This window comes from Triplophysa rosa, linkage group LG1 (genome assembly GCF_024868665.1).
Source record: "Triplophysa rosa linkage group LG1, Trosa_1v2, whole genome shotgun sequence".
Taxonomy (NCBI): domain Eukaryota; kingdom Metazoa; phylum Chordata; class Actinopteri; order Cypriniformes; family Nemacheilidae; genus Triplophysa; species Triplophysa rosa.
Window position 1 is genome coordinate 27679327 of NC_079890.1, and position 19089 is coordinate 27698415.

A 19089-nucleotide genomic window follows, 5' to 3' on the forward strand; every position below is an offset into this window, starting at 1 on the left:
GTTTTTGTGCTGCGTCTGACACTTCACAGGCCATCGCGCATGCGTGTGTGTGTTGCAAAGGGGTGTTGGAGGGTGAGGGCGCACCCCTGGGAAATGAGCGGTGCACGCCAAAATGAGCGTTTCCCCCATCCCGGCAGGTCCGCAGGGGAATCCTGGGTTCTTCAAAGTACGCGTCTGGCAGCGACAGGGGAGAGGGAATGCAGGGGAGAAGAGATAGGACTTGGAGATCATGGCGGCGCATTAAGAATCATTTACAAGTTACAGACACAAAGTGGCTTCTATGTGTCGCTCTCCCGCTGGTTTTTCAGACTCTCTGTTTCTCTGTCTCTTTCTCTACTTGTAAGCTGACATCACAAGCCCTACTTGACACATCCAGCACACTGACATGGTAGAGAGGTTGCAAAAGAGTCTTCATTCCAGCCAAAAATAGAAAACAACACAGGATTCAGAGGCAAAAGCATATGCATGTAGATCAGCTCATGAGCATGTACCGGTTGATCTATCCTACACCACAAGGCTTACAGTGCACGTACATTTCCAGCATCACTCGGAACACAATCACAGCAATTTTCAGCTAGCTAAAATAATATCTTTTCATCCCCCGTCCTAGAATCTCTCCAATTACTACGGCTGCAGACATACGACTCACTTTCCATATCAGCGAGTTCATCTGTAATTAACTCTCTAAATGTGCACTTTCTTCTCCAACAACTTTCAGCTCCGTGAGTCGTAGGAGACGCAAGCAAATGAGAGACAGAGTGTTAGAATACATTCATTCTTTCACCTAGTTTTTCTCCAGGATTAGACTTCCAATCATTAATGACACAGACACGTGACCTTTCCAACGTGATTACGTATTATGGGAAGTCGTGAACACACAACGCGGTTGGGTGCAAGCCGTGTATATGTAGTTAAAAAGTATAAAAAGTGGAAGTTTTATTAGAAAATGAATTGGCTGGTGTCGCGTTTAGCCATTTAAAGCTGCGAAGAAACTGATATTTGGACCTTAAATCAGGTGCACCCCATTAAATCCATTACATGGAGGAAGATCCAGAAATGTATTCCTCAACAACCTTGGGTTAGTTTCTACAGAAGAAATAAAGACATGGACGTCTTAGATGACATGAGGGTGAGTACATAAGCATAACATTTTTATTCTAAAGTGAAGTATTCTTTTAAGTCTAGTGTAGCAGAAGTAAATGGAGAGCCGGAGAGAGTCTGGGACTTGAGCTTTAAGCTTCATTGATAACGAGCCTTACTTTCTGTTTATGAGCTGCGAGGTATCCGTGCACTTTCTCAGCTCTGAGGAACGGCGCACTGTGAACGGTGAACCTCAAATCCAGCGTCCTCTCCCGCACCTCCACCAGACTGAAAATGTTGACGTCGTCTGCTCCCACAGACAGCATGTCTGACAAGAAGTCGCCCAGCAGCTCGTACCTGCTCTTCAGATTGCCGCGACGTTCCATGAACTCCGTGGCGGAAACGTCTGTCGGAAACACAAACATACAAATGTGTGACACATGAGAAAAACAGAACCGTGGAAATTCGACCTGAGCCGCATGAACCCCAGATTGTGCAAGAAGGTAGAAACGGCTCCATATTTAATACAGAGCTTATGAAAAATGCATTGTCACGTTTTCCACTCGTCAACACATCTCCCAGTCATTAGGTGAGGTTAGTACCTGCCAGTGGCTGTTCGCTCAAACTCCAGCTGACATGCGCTGTCAAAAAGTCGAATACGAGAGCTCAAACTACTGCATGCGGCAAGTCTTTGTCAGTATGGTAATGGTCCCTGTACTTTATTGTCACGGTCACCCTTGCCGGCATGTCAAAAGTTGGCCCGAGCATCTCTGCATTGTGGGCAAATGTGACACTTCAGCTGCCGTTTGACCATTGACATTTTGGCTCTGGAGGTGTGCCTTTCTCCTAACATTCAGTAGACAATTTTAATTGGGATGCTTACCCTACAGTGTGGGGCTGTGAATGGTTGCCTCAGGGGAGGTGTTAGACCAGGCTGAGTCACCCTCCCTTGGGGCCAGTTTTGGAGACTGGCAGGGGTGTTATGGCTCACATTGACACTTCACATCTCACAAAAGCAGAAGGGCATGTTTGAGAAAATTGGAGGAGATTTTCCAGCTTGAATGACAACGGTGACATGGGAAGATGGTCTGGGACTGAATTTAGACTCCACCCCCTTTGGGAAACCATTGGAGGTTATACGCACTGTAGGCATAAAACAGCCAACATCGAACTAAAAGTTGTTGTGAATTCTTAATGAAAGGCACAAGCATGGAAGGTAGAAATGGTTAACAGCATCCCTGTGGAGTTTGATGTGAAAATTAACCAGAATGACAGGCTAAATCCCAAACGGTGCTTAAAAATAGATGATAGACACATGAGGGATGTCTATAGAAAACACTAGATTAGCCTATAGTTTTGATTAAGGATGGGAAAATTCACCGATTTGCATTGGTGCATCGGCATAAAAGGTAACGATGCGATGCATCAATTTAAAAAGTTGTGCATCGGATACAAGTTGCCATTACAATACAATTCCTATTACAACCATTAATTCCATAAATGGTTGTAATATTGTGTTTTGGGCAACGTTCTATTATTTTCTTCAGCAGGGGTACCATATTGAATTGCATGGCATCATATTTTTTTCCATTGCATCCTATTGCATTGAATCGTTTTGTGTTGTATCGAATCGAATCGAATCGGATCGGATCGCACTGCATCGTAATAGGGATGAATCGTATCGGATCGCATCGGTAGCTGCTTCACATGTATCTTTAATGTATCGTATCGTTGGCTATGCATCGAAATGCATATCGCATCGGCCTCAGTATGGAGATGCACATCCCTAGTGTTGATACATTATTTGGACATAAGTGAAAGTTTGTTTTGTGCTAGGTACAGACAGTGGTCTTCTGGTCTGTGTTTGGTTATCGGTCTGGCTAACATTTTTTTATGTTTAATTTATGCTAATATTAATTTATATTGATATTTTATTATATATTAATTGTATTAAATTAAAACTACTTAACAGTTAATGTTTCTATGCAGAGGTCTACCGGAAGTTGAGATTGGGTCATAGCGTTTGTTTATGTTGTTGCTGCTGAAACCGTCTAAACTGTATATAGTGCAAAGAAATAAAAATAGCATCACTCTCACTAAATTGTTTTTATAATTGAATAAAATCTCATATTATTATAATACAACTATATTTAATAGACAAAAACAACTCCATTATTTTTGGTTAAAACAAAGAAATCGACAAACTTTACTTTTACAATGAGTGATGACAAGCAGGATTTAGTGTAACATAAAACCCTTGGGTAGTGATGAATATTTCCAATTGGCCAAAATAAAATCTATTCTGTTCATCTCTTTCATCACCTACGGTCCTAAGGTCAACATTCACTTAACAACAAGACTGTGATTGTGCACAAATTACCTAGAGTAGTAACCCAGACCCACACCAAGCAGAACTTGAAAGCTTTCATGTTATTCTCATACACGCTTGGATTACATTTACATTTTACATTTGCATTTAGGCATTTGGCAGATGCTTTTTCCAAAGCGACTTACATTTCATTATACTACACATTTGTTTCTAAGTATGTGCAAAAGATAATATTTTATATACAGATCAGTCACAATGGCTCAATTTTCTGAAAGACGCATGTTGCGAGGAAGGCGGGACGAGAGCCGTGGGGCAGGAAGGCGGGGCCAGTGGCGTGAGTGATAATGAGTATCAGCTGTACGCGCACCGGTCCCGCATGCCTCATGGGGAGCTAGGGAGCATAAGAGGACGAGCGACAGGACTGCCGACGAGAGAGGACCGGGCCCGGAAATGTTAAGTTTTATTTATGTTTGTGTGGCCGGCAGTCGACCGTGAGGTGGCTGCCGGCCATTTACTTCCGTGTTATTGTTTGTTTATTTTTGATTAAAGTTTATTGTTTAAATGTTCGCCGGTTCCCGCCTCCTTCCTTCCCTACATTGAACTTTGTTACATTGGCTTAACATTTCCGGGCCCGGTCCTCTCTCGTCGGCAGTCCCGTCGCTCGTCCTCTTATGCTCCCTAGCTCCCCGTGAGGCATGCGGGACCGGTGCGCGTACAGCTGATACTCATTATCACTAACGCCACCGGCCCCGCCTTCCTGCCCAACGGCTCTCGTCCCGCCTTCCTCGCTACAAAGCACTATCTATATCTGGAGTTAAGCCCATTGCACATTGAGTCCGAAATTTGCGTCCAAAATTTCCGCACGTTAAAAAATAAATACGACCTCACGTTGTGTGAATCACATTTACACACTGCCTCCGATATTTTCGTCCGTCATAAAAATTCAGACCGGGTTCGATTTTCTGCGTTTTTACATCTGTATCAAGCATTTTGAGCGGCCTTTTATAACAATTCAGAGACACCGTACAAACGAGAGACAAATACGAAAAAACGCATACAAAAATTTCGGACTGTATGTGCAAAGACCTTTGAAGGGAAAGTTAACCCAAAAATAGTCATTTATCTTCTTTCATTTTGTTCAGAACCTGTTTATGACTCCATCTGTGGAACACAAAGGATATTTTGAGAAAAGAACGTTCATTATTGGGTGAACCATTCCTTTAGGAGAATACAACATTCCACTGTATGAAATCCAGTTTACAGGAAAAGTTAATGTCAATGGGCACATGGACACCTTGTCATTTTAGGAAGCATGCATTCAGGTTAATTCTCAAAGAGAATGTCTAACTATTTGAGTGTGAGGCGAAGTTAAAGTATAACTGGATGATGAAATGAAAATGGCTAATGAAAAATGGCTAAATAGAAGCACACGAAAGTTTTGAAGAGGCCTAGTCAACATCCTGACTTGAATCTAACATAGATGATGAGGCATTACCTGAAATAAGCATGTCATGCTTGAAGACCCACCAATCTGTCAGAATTCAGTATGGGCCAAGATTCCTTTACAGAGATGAACAGAGCTCCAGCTGAACCTTATTTGTAGTTAAAGCTGTTAAGTGTTACAGTTTCCAGCCAGTTATTAGGTTTACGATGGCATTTACTTTAAAGGGGAGATCTAAGTCTATGTATATTTAACTGATGTGTATAAACATTGACTTTATATTCTGCTGTAAGGTCTGGTCGGATCAAAGTTTACCAACTGGGACCATAAGATCGTAAAACACAGTAATTTCTCACAAGCTTCGACCAGGCACCAACAGTCTGGCCCAACTGTTCTATCTCAACACCTTTCCCCTGGACTTCAAAGGAGGTTCACGGGGGAGGACAGGGTGTTCACCAAAGTGAAAAAAGCCATAGGCCCCAGGGACTGAGAGCCTCAAATTCTTCCAAAAGAATGTCTCTTTCTCTTTCCTTAGCCACAAAAGACTGGTTTAAAGTGTATACACATGAATCTCCACATTGTATGCTTGTCTCTATGTTATTCTCCTTCACCTATAACCTCAAAGGCATATGTGCTTAGTGTTATTCTGTGTATATTTACATTCTTGTCCAAACTACAGGTCAATGTAATTGTAAACCTTTCATATTTCATATCTAAGTGTTTCCCTTTTCATTTCTTAGAATATGGTGTATAGTGCAGTAATGTATTTTATACCATACTCATTTTATTCTATTCCAAGTCTATTTCTGCTCCAAACTCCCAGGCAACCATAAATGCAAATGAGTTAGTGTGCCGGACAAAGAAACATGTTTTCGCGCCCAAAACCATCTCATCACATTGGATCGCCCACCTTGGAGGGGCGTGACGCCCTCTGTGTTAAAACATCTGAACACGCAGGAAAGCTTGCTCTTTTGTGTATGTTCGTTCGCTTGTGTGTGTTTGCGCTCGTGTGCGTTCGCTCGCTCGTTTTCTTTAAACCTCTCGAGACCTGTCTCTCCTCGGAGACAGCTTCTTCCGGCAGTTTGCTTCAGCTAAATCCGACGGACTCACGGCTTGCTCTGAACACATCAGGATCCTTTGATACGCATGCCAGCACGTGTCCCGAGAAACAAAGAAGCCAATGCAAGTATCTGAGCTATTGCTAACTAGTTGCGTATAAGCTTTGCCCCTTTTAAATAAGGAGATTGTCCTCGATGGTTCGTGCAGATGTGAATAGCTGATTTAAAACTGCCATTTTCTTTGCTTTATCTATTTCTTTCATTATCTACTGTTTTACCTTTTTATGTTTGTTTATTAATGTTTGGTTTTTGTTAGCTAGTTGATTTTATTTCCCCTGTAGTGTAGATAAATAAACCGCATGTGTATCCACGCTCAAATTGTTTCTGTGTTTATTTATCACATATTAACATCACATAAACTTCTTGATTTCGTTAAGATTTCTGAAGTGGTACTGTACTACAGTAAGAATATTGTTTTTCCAGACCAGGGGAGTAGTATTTCTTAGAGTTGATATACGATCTGCTGATCACTCGGTGGACGAGTGTATTTAGTTTGTCGCTGTTATTAACTCTGCTGCATCAGGTAAAGTGTATAAAATAATTAATGGTTAATCACCATTAATTATTTGTATGTTACTGTGTTTAAACTCATAGTTTCCCCGAAATACACTACATTTATTGGTGGAGAATGGGGGCAGTTTTAAACGTTGTTTGTGAACAAAGCCCAGAAATCAGTTCAGTAGTGTTTGCATTTGAGTGTAATGCGCGCTGAGCGATACTCAAACTCGCTCCTTAAGTTACTGCGCCGAAACAGCCTCTGTGATCTATTTAGGAAAAGCCCAAGGTACTGTTAATGATGGTTAAGTTAACTGCAATTTAATGTGACCCTATAAAATGAAGAAATCTTTTATAGAGAGTCCCGATATCGTTGACCGCCCTAATCTGAGCGAAGAAATCCTCTTGTTAGCGCGAAGGAAATAGTGGAGCGAATTTCCTCCCTAGTTCGTGTACGGCCGAATTATGTGTAACTTTGATGCATTGCGTGTTCCAATGTTTTTCAAATATACACACCGCTTCCCGAAGTTTAACCATTAGACTATCTACCTAATGCGTGCTTTCTTGTTTCCTCTTTTTGACTAGACGAGGCGGAAGGATACTGTTTTACTGTATATAATCTTTTATATACAGTAAAACATTTTTAATCTTGCATACACTACTCTTCCATAATATAAATCTTCTGAGGGTTTAGGCTGCATTAGTTAGATCAACCGGAACCAAAAACACACCTGATGTACTTGTTGCATCAAAGAGTACAGAACAGTACTCTACTCTCAGCCAGTCTTGTCTCATTGTTCCAAGGTTACCACAGCGAGCAGGATGCAGTTCATGGCCTGACCTGATGGTAGAGCGGAGAATGGGAAGTGGGGACCTGACAAGAGCTGAGATGATAGAGCTGGATAAAGAAGGACGCGGTCTCTTGACATGTCTTCACCACAAAATTTCAAATGCTATTAGATTATTAATGATAATCTTAAACTATAATTTATTTTATTATTAAGTTTATTTATTTTATTTAGCCTTGTTGTGCAAGTTCTCTGGAGCTTGTGCAGAGGCAGCAGCTTTTGCCAGAGGGGAACTGGAATCCCCTGGTTGGGCCTGGGTTCTCCTGAGGTTTTTTTTCTCGATTAGAGTTTTGGGTTCCTCGCCACCGTTTGCATACTGTTTTTGCACTATCTGCCTGACCGGGGGGGNAACATCCTGACTTGAATCTAACATAGATGATGAGGCATTACCTGAAATAAGCATGTCATGCTTGAAGACCCACCAATCTGTCAGAATTCAGTATGGGCCAAGATTCCTTTACAGAGATGAACAGAGCTCCAGCTGAACCTTATTTGTAGTTAAAGCTGTTAAGTGTTACAGTTTCCAGCCAGTTATTAGGTTTACGATGGCATTTACTTTAAAGGGGAGATCTAAGTCTATGTATATTTAACTGATGTGTATAAACATTGACTTTATATTCTGCTGTATGGTCTGGTCGGATCAAAGTTTACCAACTGGGACCATAAGATCGTAAAACACAGTAATTTCTCACAAGCTTCGACCAGGCACCAACAGTCTGGCCCAACTGTTCTATCTCAACACCTTTCCCCTGGACTTCAAAGGAGGTTCTCGGGGGAGGACAGGGTGTTCACCAAAGTGATAAAAGCCATAGGCCCCAGGGACTGAGAGCCTCAAATTCTTCCAAAAGAATGTCTCTTTCTCTTTCCTTAGCCACAAAAGACTGGTTTAAAGTGTATACACATGAATCTCCACATTGTATGCTTGTCTCTATGTTATTCTCCTTCACCTATAACCTCAAAGGCATATGTGCTTAGTGTTATTCTGTGTATATTTACATTCTTGTCCAAACTACAGGTCAATGTAATTGTAACCCTTTCATCTTTCATATCTATGTGTTTCCCTTTTCATTTCTTAGAATATGGTGTATAGTGCAGTAATGTATTTTATACCATACTCATTTTATTCTATTCCAAGTCTATTTCTGCTCCAAACTCCCAGGCGACCATAAATGCAAATGAGTTAAGTCTCATCACATTGGATCGCCCACCTTGGAGGGGCGTGACGCCCTCTGTGTTAAAACATCTGAACACGCAGGAAAGCTTGCTCTTTTGTGTATGTTCGTTCGCTTGTGTGTGTTTGCGCTCGTGTGCGTTCGCTCGCTCGTTTTCTTTCAACCTCTCGAGACCTGTCTCTCCTCGGAGACAGCTTCTTCCGGCAGTTTGCTTCAGCTAAATCCGACGGACTCACGGCTTGCTCTGAACACATCAGGATCCTTTGATACGCTTGCCAGCACGTGTCCCGAGAAACAAAGAAGCCAATGCAAGTATCTGAGCTATTGCTAACTAGTTGCGTATAAGCTTTGCCCCTTTTAAATAAGGAGATTGTCCTCGATGGTTCGTGCAGATGTGAATAGCTGATTTAAAACTGCCATTTTCTTTGCTTTATCTATTTCTTTCATTATCTACTGTTTTACCTTTTTATGTTTGTTTATTAATGTTTGGTTTTTGTTAGCTAGTTGATTTTATTTCCCCTGTAGTGTAGATAAATAAACCGCATTTGTATCCACGCTCAAATTGTTTCTGTGTTTATTTATCACATATTAACATCACATAAACTTCTTGATTTCGTTAAGATTTCTGAAGTGGTACTGTACTACAGTAAGAATATTGTTTTTCCAGACCAGGGGAGTAGTATTTCTTAGAGTTGATATACGATCTGCTGATCACTCGGTGGACGAGTGTATTTAGTTTGTCGCTGTTATTAACTCTGCTGCATCAGGTAAAGTGTATAAAATAATTAATGGTTAATCACCATTAATTATTTGTATGTTACTGTGTTTAAACTCATAGTTTCCCCGAAATACACTACATTTATTGGTGGAGAATGGGGGCAGTTTTAAACGTTGTTTGTGAACAAAGCCCAGAAATCAGTTCAGTTGTGTTTGCATTTGAGTGTAATGCGCGCTGAGCGATACTCAAACTCGCTCCTTAAGTTACTGCGCCGAAACAGCCTCTGTGATCTATTTAGGAAAAGCCCAAGGTACTGTTAATGATGGTTAAGTTAACTGCTATTTAATGTGACCCTATAAAATGAAGAAATCTTTTATAGAGAGTCCCGATATCGTTGACCGCCCTAATCTGAGCGAAGAAATCCTCTTGTTAGCGCGAAGGAAATAGTGGAGCGAATTTCCTCCCTAGTTCGTGTACGGCCGAATTATGTGTAACTTTGATGCATTGCGTGTTCCAATGTTTTTCAAATATACACACCGCTTCCCGAAGTTTAACCATTAGACTATCTACCTAATGCGTGCTTTCTTGTTTCCTCTTTTTGACTAGACGAGGCGGAAGGATACTGTTTTACTGTATATGTATATGTATATTTACTGTATATTGTATAGTTAAACAGTAGATGACGACCGTTTAAAAGGGGAGTGTGATAAAAATCTTGATCAAGTTAATTGTACGACGGCGAAGAAATCCCGTTGTGTTTGTTTGTTTGTTCTACTGTGTGTTTCCTAACTCAGTGTCTTGGGCAGCGAATAAATCCTCCGCACCTGTGCGTCAGGTGCATCTAGCAAACTGACTGCGGAACGCGTCGGATTCCGCAAGATGTTTACATGCACCGTGAAGTGCTTGTGTGTTTTCTTGATTTCTCCGATTAGGAACATGTGACGCTGTGACGCCTCTGCAGGAGAATTTCTGAATGACGTCTTCCTGGAACGTGAATTTGCCATTGGTTCCGCTGCGGGGAATCCCCAATGACGTCACCAACTAGACAACAAATCCCGTGGCATTCCCAGTATTTAAAAAGCGTGACGCCGTTTCCGTGAGAAAAAAAGACTGTTGGTTTTTGGTTTGTATGCTAGCGATTTGTATAATTGCTAGCTGTTCGCTAGTATTCGTTTGATGCACGATTGTGTAATTGCTAGCTGTTCGCTAGTATTCGTTTGATGCACGATTGTGTAATGATTCGTTGTTGAATCTCGATTACTCTTATTTGCCGAGTAACTTTGTGTGCTTTTGGGTTTGATAATTAAACCTATGTGTTATGTCTGCCTTACAAAGAAGTGGACAGGTAAGCATGTCACGTGACATACATATTGCTACACGTAGGTTGTCTTCATTGTTAAATACATTAGGTTAGGAGCGTGTTCCACCCACTGTATTCTGTTTGTGTATTTAGGGATCATTAGAGTAGGGATTAGTCAGAGCATCTTGGATGCCGAAGACTTTTCTGTTTCTTATTTTTGTTATAGTGAGATTAGAATTATTATTTAATAAATTAGAGTGTGTTTTGTTATATTGAGTTCTTTGCTTTGGCACCGCTTAATGTCCCTTCTTTTCCTTGTTTGTTTGTTTTACGTAAATATTGTATATATATTAGTTATGAGTAAATTACCCTTAGCACTTGTAAAATAAAATACTTTAATTGTATCCCTCGTTTGGTCATCATTTGTCTCTCCTTGGTCCTTATTACAATTCCCCCTGAAAACTGTGTGTATACCATCTTAGTTACCTTCACGATTATTTCGGGACGTAACATGTTTGGGGGCTCGTCCGGGATCTGTTGCATACAGGTTTTCAGGAGAAATATTAAATTTGGCAAGGATTGAGACAGTTGGGAGTTTGCTTGGGAGTCTTGGTAATCTGATGTTGTGGAATATACAGCTTGTGTGGAGTGTTACGTTGCTGGTGATTGTACTGTTGCAAGGAGCAGAAATGGCTTCTTTTGAGTTACAGACATTTATTAGTAACCCGTCTGAAGAGCAGATTGAGTCATGTAAAAAAGCAGACCTTTTGCTGATAGCAGAGCACTATAAGATTTCTCTGGGAAAACAAAGGCGCAAACCTGAATTAAAGAGTGCAATTATACAACGTTTAGTTGAATTAAATGTATTATCTACGCCGGATGTTGAGGAAAATGGGTTTCTAAAGTGGCTGACTCTAGTGCTGGGCATAGCAGTGCTGCGGAAGAAGTGGATGAAGAGGGTAGTATCACGGTTGGCGAAGCGGAGGAGGAGGTTGATGCCAAGTCCAGCGTGTCGCCCTTGGAGCCGTCCTCTTCTGGGTTTATCGATCCTAGAATGGACGCGCGTGTTAAAGTCCAGGTAACTCGTATGCACTTAGAAGCACAGGAAAAAGCCCAGAGACATCAGGCGGAGATGACGTTGCGTTTAGAAGTACGCAAACTTGAAATTGAGGCCGAGAAGCAGGTGAAGCTGCGTCAGCTCGAGCTAGAAGCGACAAAGTTTGCCGCTGATTATGATGCACAGAAAACCTCCGGACAGGTCTCTAGTACTTCCCCATCAGCAAAACCATCCGCGGCTACTTTTGATGTGAGTAGGCAAATTTTATTAGTACCTCAATTTAGAGAGTCTGAGGTAGACTCTTACTTCAGTGCTTTTGAGCGCATTGCTTCTGCCCTTTGTTGGCCCCGAGAAACTTGGTCTTTGCTTCTGCAATGTAAATGACTTGGCAAAGCCCAGGAGGTAATGTCAATCCTTTCGTTAGAAGAGAGTTTACAGTACGACACAGTTAAAGCTGCTATTCTTTGCGCATACGAGTTGGTTCCCGAAGCTTATCGGCAACATTTTAGGAATCATAACAAATCCGCTAGTCAGACTTTTGTTGAATTTGCTCGTGAGAACGGCATTCTTTTCGATAAGTGGTGTACATCAAGCAAAGTGTCAGATTTGACTACGTTAAGGGAATTAATTTTATTAGAGGATTTCAAAGGTTGTTTGCCTGATCGTGTCATTGTTTACCTGAATGAACAAAAGGTAAATTCTTTAACGAAAGCTGCAGTGCTTGCAGATGAATTTGTGCTTACGCACAAAAGTACATTTACTCCTGTGCGTGTGGATAAAAATTTATCTACTTCATCTGCTCACACTCAGTTTTCTCATGGAAAGGCTAGTTCCCCACCACCTAAAGAAGTACGAGAATGTTTTTATTGTCGTAAGAAGGGACATGTGATTGGTAATTGTTATGCGTTAAAACGTAAGCAATCACCACAACAACAGCAGTCTTCGAAAAGCGTTGGATTTGCTAAGCCTGTGATTGATGATAAATGTTGTAATAATGATGACATTGATGCTAGCTATGCTCCATTTTTGTTGAAAGGTTTAAATTCATTGACCGGTAGTCCGGAGGATCAAACAGAGATCCGCATTCTACGAGACACGGGAGCAGCTCAGTCGTTCGTGAGCGTGAATATTTTACCCTTATCTCATGAATCATCTTGTGGTTCTAGTATCCTTGTACAAGGTATCGAGATGGGTTTTGTGAAAGTACCATTACACCGTGTACATTTACAAAGTGAATTAGTTACTGGATTTGTGACTGTGGGGGTACGTCCTTCACTCCCTGTAAAAGGTGTCCAATTTATTCTCGGTAATGACCTAGCAGGTGGAAAAGTGATGCCTTTGTTAGAAATTATAGAACAACCTGAGATTGATTGTGCAGATGAACTTTCAAAAGTTTACCCTGATGCGTTTCCTGCGTGTGCAGTGACTCGCGCACAAGCACGGAAAGTAGGACATGTTGTTGATTTGTCTGACTCGTTTATTGGTTCCATGTTAACTTCTGATGAATTATTTTCACCAGTAATTGAAGGCTCTGTGCCCGTAACGCATTGCTTAAAAACCACGGGTTTAGAGTTAGACAAAGACGCAATTGTCTTGCCTGTAACTCGTGAGCAGATTGTTATTGCTCAGAAAGCTGATGAGACTTTATCAAAATGTCTCGCCTCCGTTGTGTCACTTGATGAGTTGAAAGAGAAAAATGCTGCCTATTTTGTTTTAAATGATGTCTTGATGCGTAAGTGGTGCTCGAACACTGATTTAGATTCTGAGTGGAAGGTGATATATCAAGTGGTGGTTCCGCGAGATTACCGACCCCATGTATTGTGTGTAGCGCACGAAAACGTGATGTCCGCTCACTTAGGTGTAACGAAGACTTACAATAAGATAATTAAACATTTCTTTTGGCCAGGACTTAAAGGTGATGTAGTTAACCATTGCCGTACATGTGATACATGTCATTTGGTGGGAAAACCGAATCAAGTAATTCCACCCGCTCCTCTCCGTCCCATACCGGTTATTGGAGAGCCGTTCGAACATGTAATTGTTGATTGTGTTAGTCCTTTACCAAAAACGAAGGGTGGTAGTCAGTTCCTACTAACAATAATGTGCATTGCTACGCGTTATCCTGAAGCTATCCCACTTCGTAAAACAACCGCTCTGTTTATCACGAAAGCTTTGTTGAAATTCTTTTCTACCTTTGGGTTGCCTAAAGTCGTCCAAAGCAACCGAGAGACAAACTTCCTGTCTAAGATTTTCACTCAGGTTCTGAAAACTCTCTCTGTTACACATCGAGTTTCAACTGCTTATCACCCGGAAAGCCAAGGCGCATTAGAGCGTTTTCATCAAACGCTAAAGTCTATGCTATGAAAGTACTGTATGGATACGGGCGGAGACTGGGATGAAGGGATTCCCTTAGTTTTGTTTGCAGTGCGTGAAACGATCCAAGAGTCGATCGGTTTCAGCCCTGCTGAACTAGTGTTTGGACACACTGTGAGAGGACCGCTCAAATTGTTAAAGGATCAAATGTTAGATGTAGATCTGAGTCCAAAGACGAATGTGTTGACTTATGTGAGTCGTTTTTGTGAACGTTTACATAATGCTTGTGTTTTTGCAAAAGAGTCGCTTGCTGCCTCACAGTTGAACATGAAGCAGCATTATGATAAGAGAGCTGTTCAACGTTCTTTTCAATCCGGTGAACAGGTGCTCGTGTTGTTGCCTGTTTCTGGTTCTGCTTTGTCCGCATGATTTTCAGGTCCTTACGTGATTAAGCAAAAGTTAAGTGAGACGGACTATGTGATTAACACTCCGGATAGAAAACGTACAACTCCCGTATGTCACATCAACATGCTGAAGAAATATCATGTTAGAGTTCCAGGTCCTAAGGCTAAATCAGAATGTCTTGCAGAGAGGGGTACTTCATTGGTAGCGGTGGTTCCTGAAGTAGCTACCTCTGTTGATGTAACTGTTGCTGATGAGGACGGATTGATACTTCGCAACTCTCTCCAACAATGCGCAAGGTTATCAAATTCGGAAATCCTGAAAGATTTAGTTTCTCTGATGCCACACTTATCTGATTCACAAAAACAGGACATTACTCATCTGATTGGTGAATTACCCACTCTTTTTAATGATGTACCAACACAGACATCAGTGTTACAGCATGATATTAATGTGATTAATTCGTTGCCTATCAAACAGCATGCTTATAGGACAAATGTTTATAAGCGCGCTGTTATGAGGCAAGAAGTAGAGTATCTACTAGAGCATGGTTTAGCAGTGCCAAGTTGTAGCTCATGGAGTTCACCGTGTATTCTTGTGCCCAAGCCGGACGGAACATTTCTTTTTTGTACAGATTACCGTAGGGTTAATGCGGTTACTGTGCCCGATTGTTTCCCATTACCTCGAATGGAGGATTGTGTTGACAAAATTGGTTCCGCTCGTTTTGTCAGTAAATTGGATTTGTTAAAAGGCTACTGGCAAGTACCTTTAACGCCTCGTGCATCTGAAATGTCTGCTTTTGTAACTCCAGATAATTTTATGCAATATACAGTTATGGCATTTGGATTACGTAATGCACCTGCTACTTTTCAAAGATTAATTAATCTCGTATTGGCTGGTGTGCCAAATTGTAATGGCTATTTGGATGATTTGGTAATCTATACAGATGAATGGGTAGAACATTGCTCTTTACTACGCACTGTTTTTGAATGTCTACAGAAGGCTTCGTTAACGCTCAATCTAGCTAAATGTGAGTTTTGGCAGGCTACCGTAACGTACCTCGGAAAAGAAGTTGGCCATAGTCAAATTCGTCCTGTGGAAGCAAAGGTTACTGCAATCAACGAGTTTCCTGTTCCCACTACTAGACGTGAACTGCGTCGATTTCTCGGCATGGCTGGGTACTATCGGAGTTTTTGCCGAAATTTCTCCACAGTAGTTCATTCTTTAACTTCTTTGTTGAGTCCTGCAAAACCTTTCGTTTGGTCTGAGGTATGTCAACATGCATTTGATAGCGTGAAAGCTCTCTTATATAGTACCCCAGTGTTGGCTGCTCCAAATTTTACTCTACCTTTTAAGTTAGAGCTGGATGCTAGTAGCGTTGGTGCTGGAGCAGTGCTTCTGCAAGAAGACACATCTGGAATTGATCATCCTGTTTGCTATTTTTCTCGTAAATTTAATAAACATCAGTTAAATTACTCAACTATTGAGAAAGAAGCCCTTGCACTTTTACTTGCTTTACAATTCTTTGATGTTTATGTATGTTCTAGTGCTCTTCCAGTGGTGGTATATAACTATCATAACCCGTTGGTGTTCCTGTCTCGTATGTACAATCAAAAAGAACGACTGATGCGATGGTGTTTGATTGTACAAAATTATAACCTAGACAACACAAGAAGGGTAGTGAAAATGTGGTGGCGGATGCCCTTTCCCGTATCTGATTGTTTATTATTAATGTTCTTTATTGCTTTGAAATGTATTTGTTTTTCTTTTCAAATACTTGAAGAACATTACTATAACGTTAACAAACAGTTTTGTTTGTTTTTTTGTGGGTGGGGGTGTTACATGCCCGTGAATGCTTGTGTGTTTTCTTGATTTCTCCGATTAGGAACATGTGACGCTGTGACGCCTCTGCAGGAGAATTTCTGAATGACGTCTTCCTGGAACGTGAATTTGCCATTGGTTCCGCTGCGGGGAATCCCCAATGACGTCACCAACTAGACAACAAATCCCGTGGCATTCCCAGTATTTAAAAAGCGTGACGCCGTTTCCGTGAGAAAAAAAGACTGTTGGTTTTTGGTTTGATGCACGATTGTATAATTGCTAGCTGTTCGCTAGTATTCGTTTGATGCACGATTGTGTAATTGCTAGCTGTTCGCTAGTATTCGTTTGATGCACGATTGTGTAATGATTCGTTGTTGAATCTCGATTACTCTTATTTGCCGAGTAACTTTGTGTGCTTTTGGGTTTGATAATTAAACCTATGTGTTATGTTTGCCGTACAAAGAAGTGGACAGGTAAGCATGTCACGTGACAAACATATTGCTACACGTAGGTTGTTTTCATTGTTAAATAATTTAGGTTAGGAGCGTGTTCCACCCACTGTATTCTGTTTTGAATTTAGGATAATTAGAGTAGAGATTAGTCAGAGCATCTTGGATGCCGAAAGACTTTTCTGTTTCTTATTTTTGTTATAGTGAGATTAGAATTATTATTTAATAAATTAGAGTGTGTTTTGTTATATTGAGTTCTTTGCTTTGGCACCGCTTAATGTCCCTTCTTTTCCTTGTTTGTTTGTTTGTTTTATGTAAATATTGTATATATATTAGTTATGAGTAAATTACCCTTAGCACTTGTAAAATAAAATACTTTAATTGTATCCCTCGTTTGGTCATCATTTGTCTCTCCTTGGTCCTTATTACAATTCCCCCTGAAAACTGTGTGTATACCATCTTAGTTACCTTCCCGATTATTTCGGGACGTAACAGCCGAGATCAAACGTCACCATCCGTGATGCTTCCCAGCGGGCAATTTGATTTGAATTTACGTATATCAATTTGACGTCAAATGCTGTAACATCATTTTCTTGTAGACCCAGTTTGAATTTCATTATATAATCTGTGTTTTATGTAATTTTTGATGTAAATTCTTGTCAACAGCAATTGTCGCTGGAGTGTTTTAAAGTGATTGTTGAAGTCTTTGTTTAAAACGAGAGTTAGACGTGAGACGTAATCACGTTGAAGTCTAGGGTAGGGTGTTACATGTCACTAACTCTAGAGGGAAGCGTGTCGTAAGTGTCTAACACTTTCCTAACTCTACCCCTTCCTCCCTGACTTGCCTTCGGCATGGCTCGACCACGCCACCTTGTGGGTCCTCTCAGTCAGTCTTTTCCCTCTTTAACTTCTCTCATTTCCGTTTTGGTTGTTTTGATTTCTCAGTTTAATTTGTTCATTTGCTTTTGATTTTTATTTTCAGTTTAATTAATTGTTATTATAAGAATAATTCGTTTTCGGGTTTACGTGGTTTTAATTTTGTTTTCAGTTATTTCAATATTGTATGTTTCTTTTATGTTTCATTTCTCATCATTCCCTATACTGCTCCCTACCTAGGAACATAATTAATTAAATTTGATTTTAATTAATTCACTGGGCTCGCAAATCTTAAAGTTTTGACCTTTTATTTTGCTCTTCTGGGTTATTTCCAACTATGCCATTAACCCTAGCCCTGTTCAGCCTTTGTGTTTCCCTATAGGTAGCACTTCCTCTAAGGCACCTGGGTAGTGAAGTGACGTCTCTCTCCTCAGTGGTGTCTGGTGGGCGGATTTGACTGTCCTGGTGTGCCTGGCACTGGCGGCGGATAGCCTTGGATACCTCAGTCCCCGCACTCTAGGTGACGGCAAGCAGGGAGACTTCAGCCACTGGCACTCTGGTGCGAGTGGGGACCAATAGGCACTGGTGCACTGCAGCAATTTTGGGGTATATAACTCCGGGAAGTGCCACTTAGCAGGAAGAAAAGCCTATGGGCTATGTCTGTTGCGAGTGGCACCCCCGGGTAAAACCCCAATTTTCTCTGTGCCCGCCAGTCGGTAACTCACTAGGTACTGCCAGGTTGGGCTGAGACTTGTGACTGTTTGTGTGGTCGCATCTGAGTGGCGTGTAGGGCAAGGGATCTGAGGTGTCTGCCGCTGTGTGTCCAGAAAGGCCGGAGAGTTGGACCTGATTTACTGGGACCCACCTGGAGGCCCTCACTTCACGCCCAGGTCTATTAAATGAGGTACAGCACCTACTGAGTTGCTATAGGCGGAAAGAGAAGTAGGAACGCTCCCTTCCCCTGCTTTAAACTGTTTAGTTTGGCCCTGTTGTTTTGAGCTTAGCTGCCTCCCTAGCCTATATGACACCATAGCGCCCCCTACCTGCGGGCCCCGTCATAACACTAGTGTTGCCAACCAGCTGAACTAAGGCAACCTTCTCTGTTCCCTTTCCTATCTCCTTATTTTTGTTTTGTTATTGATTTAATCCTGTCTTGTTTTACCTCTAGTTTTCTAGAAGACAGAATCTGCATGAGCCATCAGGGAATTCTCAGTAATATGTTGATGAAGTAAACAACCCCAGTCATTAGAATGACCCCCTAAGTTTCAACCCATCGACACATTTGCTCAGACTCTTTCCCTGTACCCACATACTCACACACACACTGACTGTTCACCCCAGTTAGCTGCACAAAACATAACATATAAGTGTTATAGAGCTCACTTAAGCTTGTAGGGACTTGCATTGGCCCTTTGTGCTCTTCTCCCTTGCCCTCCAGTGCGCCAGCATGTCCAGATCATCCAGCCCTGCCACCCACTGGGACCAGCTAGAGGCCTGGCTGAGCGCGATGACGGAGGCCCTCCTGCCCGAGGCGACCAGGGACCTACAGGACCTACCCGTGAGCAGCTGGATGACAACTTGAACCGGCTGATGGTCCACGATCCAACACAGAGCTACACCCACAAGGAGCTGGCCAGGATCATCGGTGCCCTTGCCCACAACCTCATCGT

At 41.6% G+C, this 19089-nt stretch overlaps 1 protein-coding gene across 1 annotated transcript in view; it reads right to left on the reverse strand.

The window, feature by feature from the left end:
• si:ch211-186j3.6 (neural-cadherin) overlaps positions 1-19089 on the reverse strand; it is a 247063-nt gene that overhangs the window by 62154 nt on the left and 165820 nt on the right. Inside the window, exon 21 of the mRNA XM_057335388.1 lies at positions 1260-1486. Coding sequence (XP_057191371.1) covers positions 1260-1486 — 227 coding nt within the window. The remainder of the gene's footprint in view (positions 1-1259; positions 1487-19089) is intronic.